Consider the following 20,121-nt stretch of genomic DNA (forward strand, 5'->3'; position numbering starts at 1 on the left):
ATGGAATTGTTTCTCTTGCACAAAGTTGCTCAAGGAATTCGTGCATCTTTGGGTTTCCCTCTGTGCCAAATCCCAGATTGTATAATGTTGCAGATATGACAGATATGGTCAGTCTTTCATACTCATGCCCCAAACTGTCACAAATAGCTGGATTTCCATCATATTATGATTCAAAAGACTGGATAATAAGCAAGGAACCACTGTTTGAACCAAGAATAAAAGAAAAGCAGATGGACAGAGAGAGCAAAATGAAAAGTAATGAGAGAGTAATGAAATTGATGGTTTTCCTTGTACCAACTTGTCCCAAAGTTTCAAGTATTCCTGGTTTCCCATCTGTTCCATGTCCCAAAATTCATGGCCTGAATATGGTCAACCTCCTTCCTTTGTGTCCAGTAATTTCTGCTGTACCTGGACTTTCATCGATTGAATCACATCTGAATGTGGGATGGCCGTCTGAAACGGATTTATTGATGCACAGACCACAAAGGAATACTTATCTTAGCATAATCTGCTCACCAGTGATCATAGACAAACCAAGCCACATGCTTCCTTTAGTTCCATCTTGTACAAGATCATCATTGATTCCAGGCTTTCCGACTGTCACCAAATACAATATCCTAACTCTCCTACCTGCTTGCCCGCAAGTATCAAGTTTGCCAGGGTTTGCCTCACTCAAAGTGGGCTTAAAATCCCAGTGGCTTTTAGATCCATATACTTATGGATCTATGCATAAAAATCCAAAGGAGACAGTTTTTCTTAAAGATGTTCCAAATCAAAATGCAGAGATTATGCATTTAATGGCGCCAGCTTGCCCAGAAAACTCCAGAATCCCTGGATTCCAGTCTGCACCCCATTACAATTCCAAGATTAAATCCAGAATAAGTTTTGTACCTTACTGTGCCAGTGCTTCAAGTATCAAGGGATTTGCATCCATGACTCCAGTACCAAGCACAGGTTGGCTAAGTGAAACAAAATCAATTTTGTCAAGACCTCAGAAGAAAATGGCAGAAATGTTTGTGGTACTTACACAACAGGTCAAGTTGGATTGCTTCAACATGAACATGATAGCACAAGTGGGATCTTGCCCCAAAAAAGCCAGAGCATCCGGTTTTCCATCTGCTCAAATTACAAACAAATCACCAAATATGGTCAGCCTAAACTCTTCTGCTCCATGTGTTTCATGCATCCCAGGTTTTCCATCAGCCAGAAGGCATAGTGCCGAATCTATGAACATACAAACCGGAGCAACATTCAACAAGATCTTGTTTAAAAACCTACGCAATAAAAGAAATAGCATTGGAGAGTTTCCTGCAAAACAAGACCATAAACAAGATGAAATTAAGAACATGGTAGCAATGGCTCCATCATGTCCAAAACTCACTCAGATTCCTGGGTTCCCCAGTATTTTGCAATTGAATCCAATTGCAAAAACAATGCCTGTGCCACCTGCAACTAAGAAGCAAAACTTGCAAGAATTACCTCATGCAGAGTCATATCTCAAAGACACAGGAAATCCTGGTGTTTCTTTTGCACCTGGTAGCAGTCCAAGCACAGAACTTTCATATGGTGAGACATTTGTAATGTTAATATAAAGCTCGGAGTTATCTTTCTTTGCCATACATTTTAATCCATTTGATTTTTCTTTTAAACAGAAGAGAAACTTAAAATTGGTGCCAAGCAAAACATAGAACTTAATGTAGATAATAGGTAAGTGGACGTGCTCGATGCTCTTGCAGGTGTTTGCGGTTTTTTGCATTTAGTGTTTGCCTAACATGTACTGCTTTGGCCAGCAAATGGTATATTTAGATTGCATGGTAAACTGACAACAAATATGACGTTGAATTTCATGATATTATAGTTTTAGTGCTAATTAAGTTTTAACAGCCAAGCTTTAAAATCCTTTATATTCGGGTCCTCAGAAAATCTGAAATAGAGAGGACAGCAGAGGAAGACCTAACAGTGAAGAAATCATTGGAAAGATCTGAGCTGGTGGGAATCTTAGGTTGGGAACTATTGGAAGCTGAAGGAACAATAACAGAAAAAAAAGGAGAATCCTCTCTATCTGAAAAGGAAAAAGATATCTCTGGATTAGTGGGTGCTATTGTGGGTGTTTTCCACAAAGGGTAAGTGTTCAAACTGAAACCAACTGCATAAAGCATGGGTTGCTTATTAATAATCCTAGACAGAGTCTGATATTTCAGTGTCCAGTTTATTCTATACTTGTGACACGCTTTGTGTAGTTGTAGTCCTGACACGACACACATGACGCACACTGTTTGTGCTCACGGTGCAGTTTTCACTTTATCTTTATGTGCCAACATCCACAGGCTGGCTCTTTTAGTCAGCCTCGTCCACGTTGGTCAACCCCGCTCACCTGCTGGGACTAAAAGCCCCCAGCCCTTGTAATAAATTGGTACAATCTGTAGGAAGAGAAGAAGGCAGTTTCTTTCTGTAGACTCTGGAGACAAGGGAATGTGCCAGTAGCCCTTGGTTAAATCCAGCATTGTGAAAAAGCAAGCAGTACCTAACTGGTTTAGGAGTTTGTCGACCTGGGACATGGGGTAAGCTGGGGCAATAGTTGAATTTGGTACATTGGGCTCCAACTCATCTCGATCCTTAACCAAGCTCACCAGAGAAGCAGTTTCAGCCTCTCTCCATTCTTTTAGGAGGTTGAGGTGGTATATTTGTGTGGCTTCACCCCTGTCTGACTGCACCACTTCATAGTCAATATCAACCACTCCCTGTGTGACCACAGAGGGTCCTTGCCACTTGGTGAGTAATTGTGAGCTTGATGAAGGGAGCAATACAAGACCTCCCAGTGAAAAATGTCTGGACTAAAGCCTTGCTCTCAGGTCCAGGATGTATTGAATTTTATTTTTCCCTGGGTGAGACCTTCATCCCATTTTTCTTTAATTAGGTCCAACACTCCTTGTGGGTTTCTGCCAAAAGGCAACTAAAAGGGAGAAAACTCGGTGGAGGCCTGGGTCACCTGCTGCACCGCAAAAAAACAGAGGGTCTAGCCAGAGATACCAGTTACTTTCATCCTTGTCTTGACTTTGTTGACTTGTCTTGTTCAGCGACTCCACCAGCTTGTCAGTCTCAGGGTGGTAGACGCTGGTCTTAACAGATTTATCAGGCTGGTTCACCAGAAGACATTCTGGACAGGATGCACTAGGCAGACCACTTTTTTGGCTTTATTCAATAGATACAGTTAAGAGTGACAGGAAAGCAGAGAGAGGGGATGATATGTAGCAAAAGGCCACTGGTCAGAATCAGGGCCAGCTGCTTTCAGCTGTACGGCTTATGGCCGCATGCTTATCCCAGTGAGCTAAAGTGGCACCCAGAGAAAACCATTCATCACTCGGTCAAAGCTGAGTGTAGTATCTTTACGAGAATGCTCTAGTGGAAAATCTTCCATGGAGTGAATCACTGGAACCGGCGGGTTCTCCTGTGAAGGCCCCGTTGTTTCCATCTCGCTAGAGTCCGCATGATCTTGCATTATCGCTGTGCTGTGCCTTGAGGCAACTGTTGTTGTGATTTGGCACTATATAAATACAATTCCATTGAATTAAACTGACGTCACCCCTAAAGACACCCATTAGCTTTCTAAATTCAGTCAAATCTGGTCCCAGCATTAAGGGGTGTGAAAGTCGGGAGCTAACCACAGCCTTAAGTCTGTGCATTTAATTCACCAGCACTATGGGATATTAAGGGATAGCTACACTCTTAATTTCCACCCACTCTGCTTCCAACAACGCCCCCGGTCAACACAAGGTTTGGTGAACCAGGGTCTGCTTGCAGCTCAAATCCACCATAGCCCATTGTGTACTCCCTTAGCACCTTACTGCAGCCCTGTACGTCGCTCTTGGACTGGGGGAGGGTGTCGGAGGGCCGATGGTGTAGAACACCTGTCCTGCTCGCTCAGCTACCATTTGAGTCATCGTCTCCATGGCTGCACGGGTCATGGGTACACAGCATGTCGGGAACTTGGGCGCCACTGTAAAATACTCCGTGTAGTCGTAGTCCCGTGTGAAGTGAAGTGAAAACTTTACTAGGCTGCATTTGCATGGGAATACATCGCCAAAATTTACTGGCTTCTGTAATGAGCTACATGCTGATAGAGGAGACAAATTATACATAGTTCCAGTTTTCATTCACTCATATATGAATTCATTTCTCAGTTACGAAACTGTAGCATCAATCTTGGGGCCATCGAACTCCGGGTTAGCTGAAGTTGATCACCAACCCAAGCCTCTCTCTTCTTTGGATGCAACAATGACCCCTTCGGATGAGTTTTTTCAAGTCTTTACAAATTGCACCACTCCCATCGAGGACAGGTTTGAGGCTTCTATCAGCCATACCACGGAGCATACAGAGGAAAGATTACTCACAGGGAAGGTCGCTGTTCAAACACCAGTGTGCACTGAAGGTTTACTTCCAAGGCAGAAGACTGAGGTAGAACAGGATGAGGTTAGAGTGGTGTTGTCTTCTTGTCAGCTGGAAAAAGGGTGAGTGCTGGTTGCATGGTGTGTACATTTTTGATGATAACATCTCTATTATTTGGCTTATGAGTGCTTACTGCTCAGGATGCTTGTGATGGTAAAGTCAGCCAGTACTGACACTGGAGTTTGGAACTGCAATACTGGTCGCTTTGTATATTAAGGTTAACCTTTGTTTCCTGGATGTGCAGCTTTGTTCTAATGACTTGTTGTGTATCAGGATTTGGTTTTGTCTTAATAGGCTGTTGCATGCACAGTAGAAATATGTGACAAAATTAAGAACAGATGATTCTGAAGTTTGTCCTTTGTTTTTCTTAAGCCCTGAACAAATAAGCATGGAAGAAAATAATGCTACCTCCCAGAAGCCCACATCAAATGAGACACTAACAGATGCCACTAAAGATAGAGAAGTAATCTTGGATGTTGCCTTGGAAGAAGCCTCATGTGATCATAGCGTTAGTTCAGATGGACCACAAGGTGACAGTTCAGTACCGCAGCGGGGAAAAAAGCCAAAAAGAAGAAAAGTTCAAGACCCGCCACAGAAAGAGTGTGACAGTGAAAACGCAGTTCCTAAACGTCCTCTTAGAAAGAAAGATAGTTTAACCCGAGACCACAAACCCAAATTTAATGGTGCATCTGTCAAGTGCCTTCCTGAAGTTGTCCCAGTGGAGTCATTAAACAAGGATGCTAATGCGGAAGTAATATCTACACAACCTGCTACCTACCCAAGCCCACTCAAAAGAACTGACGATATCATCCCAAAACCAGAGCTTTGTGAGAAAACTGCCACGATTTCAATAATTGAGAGTGACAAGGGAATTACACCACAGAATATAAATGTTACAGTTACGAATTCTGATAAACCAGTCCACTTTGATAGAGCAGCAGTTGGTGATAGGCAAGAACTAAGTCAACCAGCAATAACTTGTGACGCATCTTTTGATGCACTTAATATTAAAACTCCTCAAAAGTCAGAGAATGCACCAGCGACTGCAGAAACTGAAAGCCTAACAGAAACAGCTGATTCTATCCCAAAGCCTTGTATGAATATACATTCCAGTGGCACCTTCTCTGGTGACTTTTCAGCTACAGAGAGAGCCTCTAAAGCTTATAATGGAGAACAGGCACAGTCAGCAAGGCATGGTAACCCTTCACACATTTCTTCAACAGCTAAAGAACTGTCAGAGGAGGAACACAATAAAGACCTCCCTCTTCTTTCCCCAGTTTACCAACCAGAAGTAGTGGCTGGTGTACACTTGAGGAAAAGCAGATTAACCAATGAGGAAAATGTTCAAGCAGAGGACAATAATTCTTCAGAATCTCCAGTAAAACTCTCACGTTTGCCAGTGCCGAAACCAAGAGTAAAGAAACGTCTTAGTGATTTTTTCCCAGACGACACTGAAATCTCAGATAGTTCAGCTGTCACTAACAAGGAATCAAAGGAAGGCCCACCATCACTGGATTCAAGTACGATATCTGAATTAGGTTTTGTCACAATTCATCAAGAATATGACAATACATTACAATTGGAAAAGGAAGTTCTAGCAGCAATGCAAGAAGAGTTTGGTCAGTCAGGTGGAGATGATACAGAGCACGCTTTCGGTGAGACCACTGAAGGCTGGACTTTTACAGACGAACACGTTTTTACAGATCCCTGTGAGAAGGCTGTAGAGGCAGTAACTGAACAGTATGTAATGGAGAAAGTCCAGGAAGCGAAGACCGATAGGCACCTTGCAAGTACTGTTGCTTCTCAGGATGACTGGCTGCATCTAGATGATAATAAAGATAGTGAACAAATGGAAATTGACCTAAAAAAGGAAAAGAGAGATGAAGAGTTGGACTTTGGCTTTGTGTCTGTCACTGCAGGTTGTTCAGAGTTCAGGTAAGATTAGTCAGTACGCATTACGATGTGTGAGGGGGTAAATTATAACTTGGATATGTATATATTTTTCTTTCTCTTTTTACATTAAAGTTTGCATCCCTTAAAAAAGTGAAACTAAACTCAAAAATGATTTTAAATTAGCAACATGGTCTGGAAACTTATCAGCAACTAATAAATCATTTCTTTTAGAATAAAGATGCTTACATTTTTATAATTTGCTTTGTATTTGTGTGTATTTTCAGGCAAAGGGAAACAAGAGAAGAATTATCAGGTCAGCCTGTAGCGATGCCTCGTAATAAGAAGCGTTTGAGTTGTTCTTCCTTAGATGACAGCAAGTCACAAGTTGTTGCCCTTAAGCAGGACAGGAAACCAACAACATCTCCATCTCAGGAGGTACATTTAAGCTTACTTACCTTTATATTTGTATATGAACAATTGATCAAATAACTGTGTGTAACATATTTCTCGGAGTGAAGAAATGTTAGCTGAATTCTTTTGAAATTTACACAAGGTATCTTGCTGGGTTTGAAGGTGTGCACCTTTGACTAAACTACAACCAGTAGTCAAGCCAGTCATGAGGTAGTGGAAATAATTATTTGGTCCTGTGCTGAATTTTAAATGTTGCTCATTTGAAATAATCATTCTCAAATTTTTATGGTTTGTTTCTAATGGAGAGAGACAGAACACCAACCAAAAATATTAGAAGTTAATCTGTATGCCATTGAAATAAATAAGTATTTGACCCCCAGCTAGAATTGTGACTCCCACAATTGGCTGGGAGGTCACAATCAAGAAGAATCAATCAATAAATCTATTACAGACACATCCCAGCTTATCATGTGTATAAAGGACACCTGTCCACAGAATCACTTTCTTCCACTGCAACCTTGCCACGATAGACAAGTCCAAAGAGCTGCCAAAAGAAGTCAAGGACAAGATTGTAGTGCTGCAGCTTAGTGATGAGGTGACAACTGTTTGTGTGGTTATTCAAAAATGGAAGAAATATAAAATGACCATCAATTTGTCTTGGTCTGGAGCTCCATGGGATCAACTTGACCAGCTGTGTTTGACAGAGAAATGCTGTGTATAACCCAAAGAACATCATCCCACAGTTCAGCGTGGAGGTGAAAATATTATGGCTCTGTATTTGGGCAAGCTGTAAGGTTGAACGACTAGATTTACCAGAGGATTAAGCAGCTCGTTATGGATAAAATAAAGGGGTCTACCACAGGCTGTCAAGGGCAAGGTTGATAACTGAGGATACCTTTGGTACTCTGGCTCTGCAGTGGTCAATGCACATTGTGTCAATGGCATTGGCTCAGGTAATACAGATGTCTCTTCTCTTCATCCAATATATCGTCCCGGGGTCCCGATGCGACAGGCTGCCAGTCTGTCACAGGGGTAACACATAGAGACAAAGAACCACTCACACCTGTGGTTGATCATCACTTCACCTAACCCCACTAACTGGGTGACTTTGGACTGTGGGAGGAAGCTGGAGAGAACCTACACAGACACAGTGAGAACATAGAGACTCCACACAGAAAGACCCTGGACTGATCATGAAATTGAACTCGGGACCTTCTTGCTGTGAGGCAATAGTGCTAACCACTGCACCACTGTGCTGCCCTGTGCAGGAAACAGATTGACAAAAATATTCAATACTCAGTTCACTAAGTCGAAGGAACTTAGTGAATCTAAGAAGGAGGAACTGCAGATTCAAGGTGGGAGAGTCTCTTGGAGCCTTTTCCAAATTACGGCAGATTCCAAGATTATTAGCTCAAATAACTGTACATTAGTACAAGTTATACCACTTTGTCAAGGTCTGGAAGAAGACCTAAACTGTCACCCTTAGATGAGAGGAAACTTGTTAAGATGCTCAGTAATAACCAAGGAACCACTAAACTTCAGGCCCTTTTTAACAGCCAGACGAGGTTAAGAATGAGCTTCTTGGCCAAAATGATAAGAAATATATTTGGAGGCGTAAAGGTGAGACTTTTTAACCGAAGAGCACTGTTTTGCTGCCAGTGGGACTGGTACACTACACAAAATGGATGTAAACATTAAGGAGGAGGACTACCTTCAAATTCTTCAAATTTACCTCAATTCAGCACGTACATAGGTAGCACTTGGACACAATTGGGTGTTCCAATAGTGATCTCAAACATGTGTCAAAACCAGTTTTGGGATAGAAAAAGCAATCTCATTTTAAGATGTTGTACCGTAGGAAATTGCTTAGTCATCTGCATTTAACCCATTCACTCAGTGAGGCAGTGGACAGGATGAATCTACCAATCAGGGAGCAGTGTGTAGGAACGCTGCCTTGCTCAAGAGTACCTCAGGGTAGCCATTCAGTGGATTTGAACCCCTGACCTTCTGATCATGGGGGTGAACACTCTACCTACTGAGTCATCCCTGCCCCCTGACTTCAACCCTACTGAAAAGTTGTTGACTACACTTAAAAGCTCTGTCTGTGCCAGGAAGCTGACCAAATTAACTGACAAGAAGAGTGGCCAAATATTCAGAGTTATGCCAGAAGCTTGTTGATGGTTATAAACCATCAACAAGCTAAAAGACCTTTAGCCAACTATTAGTCGGGCTGTATGTACACCCACTTATTCAAATAGTGGCCTAGTAGCAACCTCCAAGTGCCGCTGTCCATGGTCCTGCCAGAAACAGAGTAAAACAGAGAAAAACATGTTTTCAAAGCCTTCAGTAATTCCAACGGAACTTCCTACAGTTTAGTGTAATATTCTACCCAAAATGCAGTGTGTTGTTTTAAACGTATTTCTACAAGTGACACAAGTAGTCTATGATGCAACATTTGTTTGTCAACCCAAAAGCAGAAGATTGAGAATGAGAGCCGTCAGTTTAACCCTACCTAGATGAGCCATTCCACAACAGCGTCACGCTAACGGACCAATAAAGTTTTGGACTGATGTTGACACGAACCAGTTCCCTGATGTTAAGAAAGTAGCAGCTGTGAATCGAGCTTTTCACACATGAACTCTGTAAAAATCAGCTCTTGTTGCTCTCTGACTCACGGTGCTCTGCATCATTGCCTTTGGTTTGCACTGACTCATCTTATGAGTCAAAATTCGCTTTCCTGGTTCAGAAAAAAATCTGTCACTTCTCCCATTAGGAATGTCAAGGTAACTGTATCCTACATCAACATAATGTGGCATGTCTAACAAGCCACGCCCAATCACAGGTGTAGATTTAGAAAAAAACCTGTTCCCTCAGTGTGCAGCTGTAGATGTTGTATTTATGTGTTACTGCTATGGGTTTGTGCACTGATAGCTTTGATAGAATTGATAGCTCTTTTTTAATTCTGGTAAGTACTCTTTAAGATGTGCTGGATCTGATGTCATCAAAAAAATTATTTTATTTTGAAAGGAAAATATCACTAATAGTTTGTATTACTTTTATCCACTTGAGTCAGGTATGATCAAAATGCTTATTTCCGTGTGAGTTATGACCAGATTTAAAAGAGAAACATTGAAAGAACATTACTTGTTTGTCAATACATTGTGTTTGTTTGAAATTTATAATAACCTGCTGCTTACTGTCTGGTACAAATTTCTTGTTTTGAAAATCTGGCCTAACGATCTTTGTAATCCAGTAGCCCTGATATAGACTATTAAAGAAACAAAAGAGTGATTTATTTTACTGAAAATATTGACTCATCTATTAAAATCATTGAATTCAGGTGTTCCTTGGCCACAGGTAATCAAGCACCTAGGCATGCAGACAGCTTCGACCAACATATGCAAAAGAATGGGCCACTCTCAGGAGCTCAGTGAATCACAGCATGGCTCTGTGACAGGATGCCACCCATGCAGCAAGTCCAGTCATGACATTTCCTCACAACTAAGCATTCCATAGTCGACTGTTGGTGATATTATAACATAGTGAAAGTGATTGAGAATGACGTGCATACTGCACAGAGGTCGACAACTTTCTGCAGAGTCAATCACAGCAGACGTCCAAACTTCATGCGGCCTTCAGATTAGCTCAAGAACAGTGCGTAGAGAGCGTCATGAAATAGGTTTCAATGGGTGAGCGCTGCATCCTTGCCTTACATCACCAGTGCAATGCAAACCATTTGATGCTGTGGTGTAAAACATGGCACCAATGGACTCTAGAGTGAAGTGGAGATGTGTTCTTTCAAGTCACATTTCTCTGTCTGACAATCTGATGGACGACTCTGGGTTTGTTGGTTGCCAGGTTGCCCAGAAGAAATGAAGCTGTCATAACTGCAAGGGGTGGGCTGACATCTTATTAAAACCTGTGAATTAAGAATGGGGTGTTATGGTGATATACATGTGGAGACAGATGAGCAAATACTTTTGGCAATTTGTATGCTGGAGACAATCCCAAATAAATTAATTCGTTAATTAATTAATGACACAGTAGCCTCGACATGTCTATAAAACAGGTTCTGACTGTTGTTAAATAAATGTGACCCCTAAAAACGGGGGCTGTGTCTGAAAAAGCTTTAAACTCCTTAATGTTTAATGCACATTAAACCTATTTAATTAGAAATGTGTAATTCTGCACTTTATGTCAAAGGTTGTGTCACTATAATTTCAAAATAATCTTATTGTGTTTTCTAGAATCCACCGGGAAGTCCTACCTTAGTTACGTCAAGTCAGTCCTTACTGGAATGGTGTCAGGAGATCACAAAGAATCACAAGGGAGTGAAGATTACCAATTTCAGCACTTCCTGGAGGAACGGCCTCGCGTTTTGTGCCATCTTACACCACTTCCACCCAGAAAAGATGTAAGAAACAGTTGCCCTATCACCCTTACTGGATAGACTGTGGACTGCTAGTTTAATGTTTAGCTTGACTATAAGCAGTGACAGCTATTGTGTGCAGCTTTCCAGGTGTTCACTGGCCAAATGTTTAGCTACTTCTCTGTGTCTTTTAATGCTAATTGTATATGTAAAAATGTAGTGCTTTGATTGTTATGTAGTCAGCCAATTCTATATTTGGTTGGTTAGCCATCACCAGTTTGTCCATCTGTGTGTTGAAGTCCTACTGAATCTAAGCTTGGTCATTCTCAACCGCCCTGATGGGCATGTCCCATTTTGACCTCACGACCTCAGGCTCTGATGTTCATGTATCCTATTCCGGCCACTTGGTTTTGGCGTTCCATGTATGCCCTGCCTGCTAGCATCTTGCTCCCTGCTGTTTTGTGCTGGATTGTGTCAAGGGCATCTTTGCCCCTTGATGCTCTTTCTTGAATGCCTGCCACTGTGATAGTTACTGGACTCTTTTCGTGGAGGTTGCTATGGTCTGCTCTTAGCTCATCTAGTCACTGAGCATTGTTGTTATGGGTTGCATCCTTCTACTAGTCCATCAGAGGGTACTTTACATAGTCTTGGTAATCTGGCACGGAGGGTTTCCAGTTTAGCCACGATCTTATCTCTCAGATCAGCTGCTCTCGCACTCACGCACCTGTTGAGCTTGGTACCCAATGTCAGATGGCGGGGATGATGATATCTCCCCGGGATCTTCTTTCGGATGTTGGTACACTGAATTAATAGTTGTTTTGATGTTGGTCTAGATGTTGGGAGATTCCAAGATTCCATAGGTCCATTGTGACATTCATGCAACCTCTTCCGCTGGGATTATTTGCATGTTAGCATTCCACATCCCTTGTCCACTCTCGCCTTCTATTTCCACAACACTGTGGGAAAGAAAATTCTAGTAGTCTATATGAAACAGATTTAACTAAATTTAAGGATCCCATGTGCCAACACAATACAGAGTAGCTACCTTTTTTATTATCTGTTTAGTTGTACTTAAGCCTTACTGCTTGCTCTGTCTTCTCAGAAGCACAGTCTTAACGTGTAGTTTTATGCTTAATTTTAAATTTGTTTTACACATTGCTTTTGGTTTGCTTTCTTGGTGAGTTTTTCCTTGAAAAATAATCTTTGTTAATGCATATACTGGTTAATTAAAGGTTCAATGAAAACTTGAAAGATATAAATGTGGCATGTTGCCCTGTTTTGTCTTTTTCTAGTAATTTTGAAATGTTGGATCCATATGACATCAAGCAAAACAACAAAAAGGTGGTTAACAATTTCCTATATTCTTATGAAATTACAAGTACTGATTACTTAATATTTGGGAAGTCCTTATAATGTCCTTGTATCTCTGTTTGAACATGTTGCAGGCTTTTAATGGCTTTGCTGAACTTGGAATTTCAAGGTTGATGGAGCCTTCAGACATGGTCATGCTTGCAGTGCCTGACCGCCTCATTGTCATGACCTACCTTAACCAGATCCGCACATACTTCACTGGCCAGGAGCTCAGTGTGCTTCACATAGACAAAGACACCAGTGAGTCCAGTTATGCTGTAGCAGGGAACCGGGAGGCCCAAGACGACCCCGAGGCAACTGTTCGCTACTGTGCCCAGAGACTCCAGGAGGAAGGTATAAGTCTTGAGACTAATGGGAGTGTAAGCACTGCAGAGAAGGACAGTAAAGCCAGCAGGGACGTGGTGCCGCCTCCCAGAACCAAACGCTCGCAGGCTGCTGGGGTGAGTGCAGCTCAGTCTCCAGTGGCACCACCACGGACTCATTTTATGTTCAAGTCTGGCTTCTCTCATGTCAGAGATGCTGACCTGGTTAAGAAGCGTAGGTCACAGCGCAGGAGCGGGTCAGTCGAAGAAGGAGACATATCAGTGGTACGTTACCTTATGTTGCCTCCCCTGATTTGTTTATTCCTTTGAAATGTCATTCTTTGTCTTATCTACATTGTGTGTGGATGTTGTTTGTCTCTGCAGGCTGAAGCCCAAAGGAAGTCAGAAACTGGTTAGTTCTCTTTGACTTAAACAAAAAGCAAAAACACAACAACAGCAACAGAACTTGGTTCTGTTGATTAATGATTAATGATTGGTTGCTCGTTTTTACATTTTTTTCATGCAGAGAGAATGGATGCTGCATTTAAGGACAGAAGACCAGAGGGCCAGGTGAGCAAGCTGTTTAATTGTAATTTGTAAAGTGTGTCAGGAAGTCTGTGGAGAATCTTTTGTTTTCCTCTCATCGTCTGCAGTAATTACATGTCTTCACTGTTGTATCTAGGACCCGAGCGAGTACGTGTTGAATCAAATGGAAGCCTTGGAAGCAGAACAAAATCACATTGATAACAGAGCAGGTGTGGTGGAGAGGAAACTCAGACAGTTGCTGGAAACAGGTAAAATACCTGTTCTACCTGCCCACCATGTTCTAATCTAAGAAGACGATAACCAAGACGGGAAATGAATGATGATTTTACCCCACAGGCAGTGACAAGGAGGAGGAGGAGAGGTTGATTCAGGAATGGTTCACATTGGTTAACAAGAAAAATGCTTTAATCCGGAGGCAGGACCATCTACAGCTACTGTAAGACACACACACACACACACACTGAACTCACACACTGCACACACACACACACACTGAACTCACACACTGCACACACACACACACACACACACACACACACACTGAACTCACACACTGCACACACACACACACACACTGAACTCACACACACTGAACTCACACACTGCACACACACTGCACACACACTGCAGAAGAAACTGTAGAATAGCAGTATACCACTGACATTAAGACAAAAATCTCTCCACTAGGTCCGTTTAGCAGCACTTGCTTAGCAGAGACGGGTTACAAATATGTATATACTTGATGTGCCACTCTGATGGATGGATCAGAGTGTGAACTGGGGTTAATATATTGCCCAAGGATATTTGACGTGCCTGGCTGAAGCAGCCAGGGTTCAAACCACCAACTTATCTCTTTTGTAGGTGACCTGCTCTGTAACTTCCCCTAAAATAACGGGACGGTACAGACAACCAGGAGGCAATAGTACTAATTTGTGAGAACTTTAAAGTTCATTCATAATCATTCACCACACCGTAGGCCATGTTATTGAGAAAACTCCAGAATAGCTACTAAACAGACCACATGATGTGTTTTCCAATTGCTTTTTCTACAAATGGATCCCCAAATACTATGCAGAGTTTATATATAAATACATGTTCCATTCCTCCTTGCAACACTATAAAAACATCAGCTTAATTTGTGTTTGTCACTGTGGTGCATGTTCTGCCAAATGTATGTTTTGCTTGCTTATGCCAAAGATTTGAGCTTTTCTCTGTCAGCAGTTAAAGTTTTTGGTTGCGGGGTGCTGTGAGATGCGACTGACACATTAAGTCAACACTCTTTGTCCTGTTTTTCATTGATTTTGGATGAACAATTAATTACTAATTTATCAACAAGGTTTCTGCTCATGTTCAAACACTAAAAAAACGACCAAAATCTCATTTGGGATGAGTTTCATACACTGTACAGAGTCTTGAGCCCCCCCTCATTCCTTCATATTTTGCTGGGAAAATAGGAACTTAGTGCAGTGATTTGTTGAAATGTGCAAGAATACATAAAATGACAGCGTTTAAGGCAAAAAAACAGAGTTTGTACAACTTTAACAAGCTTGAAAGTCAATATTTAATATAACCACCTTCATTCTACAACACAGCTTGAACTCTCTTACACAACGTTTCATGTAGTTTCTTTCAGTAATCTTCAGGATTGGTACGTAGGACATTCTTCTTTGGTTGTATCTGTTCTCTTCTCTTATCCCACACTGCTTCTATAATAGTAAGGGCCAAGCTCTGCGTAGGCGAAACCATAACTGATAGTGTGGTTTTTCTATCAGGTATGCTTTTAATGCACTCGCAGTGTGTTTGGGATTACCGTTTAATGAAGCTGCTGTCAGCCAGATGCTTTCCAGATTGCTGCTCCAGATAGGCTGGCTGTAGCTCACGAGGTAGATGGTGGTTCAATCCCTGGCTCCCCCTAGTCTGCAGGCCAAATGTCATTGGGCAAGATATTAACCCTAAGTTGCTCTCTGATGAATGTGTGTGAATGTTAGTAAGTGAGCACTTAAAATCATAGAAGAAAGTGAATGTGGTGTGTTGTATTAAGTGCTTGAGTACTCTGGCAGAGTAGAAGAGTGCTATATAAGAATCAGTCCATTTACCAGATGGTGGATCTGTGTTAATAATTCCATTAATTGTGACTAGCTCTAAAGCACCACTTACTGAATGCAGCCCTAAACTATGTCAGAGAGTTCTTGTGTAATTTTGGCACATGTCAGCCTTTTCTTCCTGTTTTCCTTCCTTAAGAATGGTTTCTCAATGGCCATCCTTCCACTGACACCATTTATCACGAGGCTTTGGTAACCAGCTGATGGGTCATCAGAAGGGGATCTTTCCTTTTTCTCAAGGACGTGACTTTAAGATATATTGTATATTAGGAATATATTTTTTGTAGGTCTGTTTTTAGGTTACAATGAAGAGTCCTGTGGAAATGGTCAGGTCCAAGCACAGAACTGAAAATAAGTGAAAAAGCAGCCAGTGTCCAAAGAAAAACCCAGAGACCACTTTGACATGACAGGACAGTCTTAAAGGAGTAAGGGGTGGTTCAAGACTTTTGCACAGTACTGTATATCTCAGCACTTTTATTACAGCTGGACTGCTTGGGGACATGAATCGATGCAGCTTTTTTTCCTGTGGCAACCCCCTCATATTAAAAAAGTAGATGAAAATTGAAATGATGTGGTTATTTTATTTTAGTATTTTACTTTTTTCTCACTGCTTTAAGTGATTCTTTACATTCTCTACTTGTAAAAATGTTGCTGACTTGCTTCATGTACACCAATCAGACATAACATTATGACACAACACTGATTATCTCTTCATCATGACTCCTGTTGGTGTGTAAAATATTAGAAAGTAAATAAGTCAGATCCACAGAGGCCCAGCAGGACTTAAAGGATCTGTTGCTAACATCTTGATGGCCGACACCACAGGACATCTGCAGGGCTCCAGTGGAGTCCACGTCTATTAGGCAGCTGGTCATATTGGTGTATTTGGTAAATTGAGTGATACTCTTATAGCACGTTTCTACTCCGAGTACTCAAAGTGCTTTTTACTACATGCTACCTTCACCCATTCACATGCACAAATTCATACAGTGCACACACACACACACACACACACACGCACAGCTTGGATTTTGGTATTTTACCTCTATTAGCAGATGGTGGAGTGGTCAACTCTGTCATAACACTTCATAGCAAGCATCTTGGTTCAAATGTTGGCTGGGGGTTCCCACCTAAGAAGAAGTTAAATGAAACACAAATGTTGGCGTGTCATAAATCATTTCCATCTGTTCTGATTAACAGGCTTGAAGAACAAGACTTGGAACGAAGATTTGAGCTGTTAAACAAGGAGCTGAGGGACATGATGGCAATTGACGGTATGACTTTCTAACAGTCGTTATTAAACCGTTTCATATTCCCATTGTGTAGTTTAATGGTCAAAGTGTACTTTTGCAGACAGGTCAACTGTTAAAACCTTGATTAGGTTTAGTTGAGCTCCTGAGATGTGTCCGTAGAGCTAAGAAATGGGAACTGGCACCCTCTGTTTAAAAGCAAAACCCTACTGAGAGATCAGCTGCTCTGTGCTGTGTACATGTAGTGGCAGCCGAAATACAAAATACATACAGTAGAACTACATACAGGCTTAACCACTGACTTAGCCTGTCAGTAAACTTTTTCTTTCAATCCTCACTTGGCAGGAGGAAATGTTTTCACAGCCCACCTCAACAAAACCGTGACACAAAAGCATAGTTTTCATTTTAAATCACATCAAACTCATTAACATGAATTTCGTCAGTAACTTTGGCTGTACAAATAAAAAACAAAGATGTTTCACTTCCTGCTGTGACAAAACAAATTTCCCACGTGTGGGACTAATAAAGGTCATCTTATCTTATCTTATCTTATCTTAAACAGCTTCTTATAACCTTTGACACTAGCTCCCTCACTTTTTCAACAAATAGAGACAAATTAAATAGAATTTGCACAACGAGAAAATTCAGTTGGTAAAAAAGAAGAAGCACTCAGTGAGTTCAGTACTCGTCACGTGTTTTCCACCGCACATGTTTTCAAAACAGAGCTGCAGAGTCGTCAACAGCAGAATGACCACAACCCTCTAATGACTCATCCTCTCACTCCACACCAAGCCAGGAGTCACTCAGTGTCTGTGTCACTAGAAATATTAGCTGTGTAGTGATGTCCCTGCACAGAGCGTCAGCCTTTAATTTGGCAGGACTCGTCTTATCAAGCATAGCTGACAGCCATTACATTCACCGTGAAACTAGATGGCCTTTGTCAGATTTCCTTTTTGACTTGACTTTTTATGAACGTTGCCACTTGATATCCTGGTATGTGGAACTTACTTTGTAGTACAGGGTCCTGATTTGACATGTTTACTGATAGCTGGAGTCCAGGTCTCTGTTGCCGACTTTGTCTATACAGAAAAAAATTAAAAAGCAGCTCGTTACTGTTGGTGACAGTTTCCTTGTTTCCTCCCTAAACTGTTCTCTGTCCCACCTCTGTGTCTCTGTGCTGCAGAGTGGCAGAAGACTCAGGCCCATAAACACAGAGAGCAGCTGCTGCTTCAGGAACTGGTGTCACTGGTGAACCAGAGGGATGAACTGGTCCACAGTATAGATGCCAAGGAAAGAGGGTGAGACACATGATACACACATGATAAACTATTCCTAGGCTACACTTTCAGATTCAACTAAAAAGGGAATTTCATTAGCAGCCTGTATGAAACATCACGACGAGCCTGGAAGCAAATCGTGGTTTCATATTCAGCTTTCAAACACTACTTCCATCTTTTTTGCATTTTTTATTGAACCTCTTGACTCAGCAATAAGACGGTGATAACGTCAGTAGTTTTGGAACAAATGTACAAGTCAGAGGGTCAGAGTACCTTATAAGGTCTCAGCCATTCATATACATCCATACAAGCACAACCTTCCAATTAGAAGATGCCCTGCTCTTCCTCTTGAGCTGCCGTCACCTCACTCATCCACCTCTCTGTCGGTCCGTCCAGCAGCAACCTTCACTTCACAGTCACTACCCTAAATAACTGAAAGACACTTTTAAAGAAAAATTGACATCCACAACTTTCCCAACACAAAAACATGTGCAGGCAGCTTGTAACCGTCTTCTTCTCTCTTCTGGTCCTCAGAGCTGTGGAGGAGGATGAGCGTCTGGAGCGTGGCCTGGAGCAGCGCAGGAGGAAGTATGCTAAACAACAGAAAGAGAAGTGTGTGATGCAGTGACCACCGCAAACTTCCAAATGTTGGGCCAAGGCAGTTTTCTCTCCTCTGTCACCTGCTATCAGAATGAATGATGTGGTTTTAGGTCAGCAGTAAGTGCACATTCACACTGAATCTGAGAAGATTCAGAATTTACATTAAAGTTTGGCTTGAGTGGAAGTTTTGGTCTGCTTTCCATTTTTAATGTCTCAACGTGTGCCACTAGGACCCTTTTGTTACCTGATGTATGCACTAGTTAAACCTCATGAACTGGTTGTAATGATGCAAAGTGGGTTTGAGTGTGGAAATGGTTGTAAAGCCTAGAATAGCTTAGACTATGGATGATCTATAGATCATAGAAAGCTACAGCAGCACAAAGCCAACAGCCTTACAACATTACAAAAAGCATCCGTGTCTGTTCTCCTGTGTGGGTCCGTTTTGTTTAAAGTTAACGGTTTCAAGCTGAATTTGGTGTAACAGGTGATTTTGAACAGCTTTGAACAAAAAAACCACAAGAAAAGTCAAGGTGAGAATTTCAAAAATGTAGGTGCTACTGATTGGACCTGAGTAGCATTTACAGAAATGTACCTGAAACAGTGTGTCGCCCTGTTGAAATGTGAATAATGTCACTGTCCCTCTGCTCAGCGTGTCAAATCAAAGTTTGTATTTAAGTGTCTCAGAGGTTTTATCTTGTGTGTGAACGTTTGCAGTTCTCTGTTCATCATTTGTGTGTACTACAGCTTACATCTTGCCAAAAGCAGTGCCTTTTTTAAAGTTTTATTAACACCTGTTACATTTAAAATATATGTAAAGACTGGAAAATACTAAAAGCTTAAATACATACACATTTTATGCAATTTTGAATGTGTTTTAAACTGTGGGATTATATTTGCCATTCATCCATAGAAACTCAAAGTCAATAAACCTTCCTGACACAAAACTGCTTTTGTTACTTTGTTGTTACTTTCTTCTTCTTCTTGTTGCTTTAGCAACACAAAGTAAAACACTGCTGAGGATTTTATAAATACTTGTTTGTTCAAAACAAAAAGGGTATTGACAAGGTGGTTTTCAGAATATCAAATAATTGTACGTGGATGCATGTATAGATGTATGATTACAGTGTAAAACCTCACTGAACAATAACATGCAGCATGTGTCATCTTCATCACGTGATTGAACACCATAGAGTGACCTGCTATTTCACATACAAACATTAGGACTGTTGTGTGGCCATTTTACAGATAATTTAAACTGACTACTAAGACAACCCAAGTTTTAATATGATAATAATAGAAATTAATATGTAATAATGAGATATATCAATCCTAAATGACATACTTTTGCGTACATGTCATTATTTTTAATTTCATCAGACACTCTCCTGTCACAGTTTGGCTGAGATGCTGACTGTGGAGTGAGGAGGTGGACCCAAGTGCAGAGAGACAAAACTTGACGTAACAAAAACGAGCCGTTTATTAAGGCTGGCAAAACTAAACCTAAACTGGGTGAACTGAGGCTAAACATAAAAAACCATGGAAAAGAAACAAGAA

At 41.3% G+C, this 20,121-nt stretch overlaps 1 protein-coding gene and 1 pseudogene across 3 annotated transcripts in view; both read left to right on the forward strand.

The window, feature by feature from the left end:
* ehbp1l1a (EH domain binding protein 1-like 1a) overlaps nt 1–19,499 on the forward strand; it is a 46,253-nt gene extending 26,754 nt beyond the window's left edge. For all 3 annotated transcript variants that reach the window (XM_063470332.1, XM_063470333.1, XM_063470334.1), the window contains 11 exons: nt 6,624–6,774; nt 10,998–11,164; nt 12,412–12,460; nt 12,565–13,077; nt 13,177–13,204; nt 13,319–13,362; nt 13,475–13,586; nt 13,675–13,774; nt 16,641–16,714; nt 17,874–17,988; nt 18,502–19,499. In XM_063470332.1, coding sequence (XP_063326402.1) covers nt 6,624–6,774; nt 10,998–11,164; nt 12,412–12,460; nt 12,565–13,077; nt 13,177–13,204; nt 13,319–13,362; nt 13,475–13,586; nt 13,675–13,774; nt 16,641–16,714; nt 17,874–17,988; nt 18,502–18,595 — 1,447 coding nt within the window. In that variant the 3' untranslated portion in view covers nt 18,596–19,499. The remainder of the gene's footprint in view (nt 1–6,623; nt 6,775–10,997; nt 11,165–12,411; nt 12,461–12,564; nt 13,078–13,176; nt 13,205–13,318; nt 13,363–13,474; nt 13,587–13,674; nt 13,775–16,640; nt 16,715–17,873; nt 17,989–18,501) is intronic.
* The window catches only part of LOC134625026 (NACHT, LRR and PYD domains-containing protein 14-like), a 551,707-nt pseudogene that overhangs the window by 287,385 nt on the left and 244,201 nt on the right, over nt 1–20,121 (forward strand).

The sequence above is a fragment of the Pelmatolapia mariae genome, linkage group LG3_W (assembly GCF_036321145.2).
Source record: "Pelmatolapia mariae isolate MD_Pm_ZW linkage group LG3_W, Pm_UMD_F_2, whole genome shotgun sequence".
In the NCBI taxonomy this organism is placed as follows: Eukaryota; Metazoa; Chordata; class Actinopteri; order Cichliformes; family Cichlidae; genus Pelmatolapia; species Pelmatolapia mariae.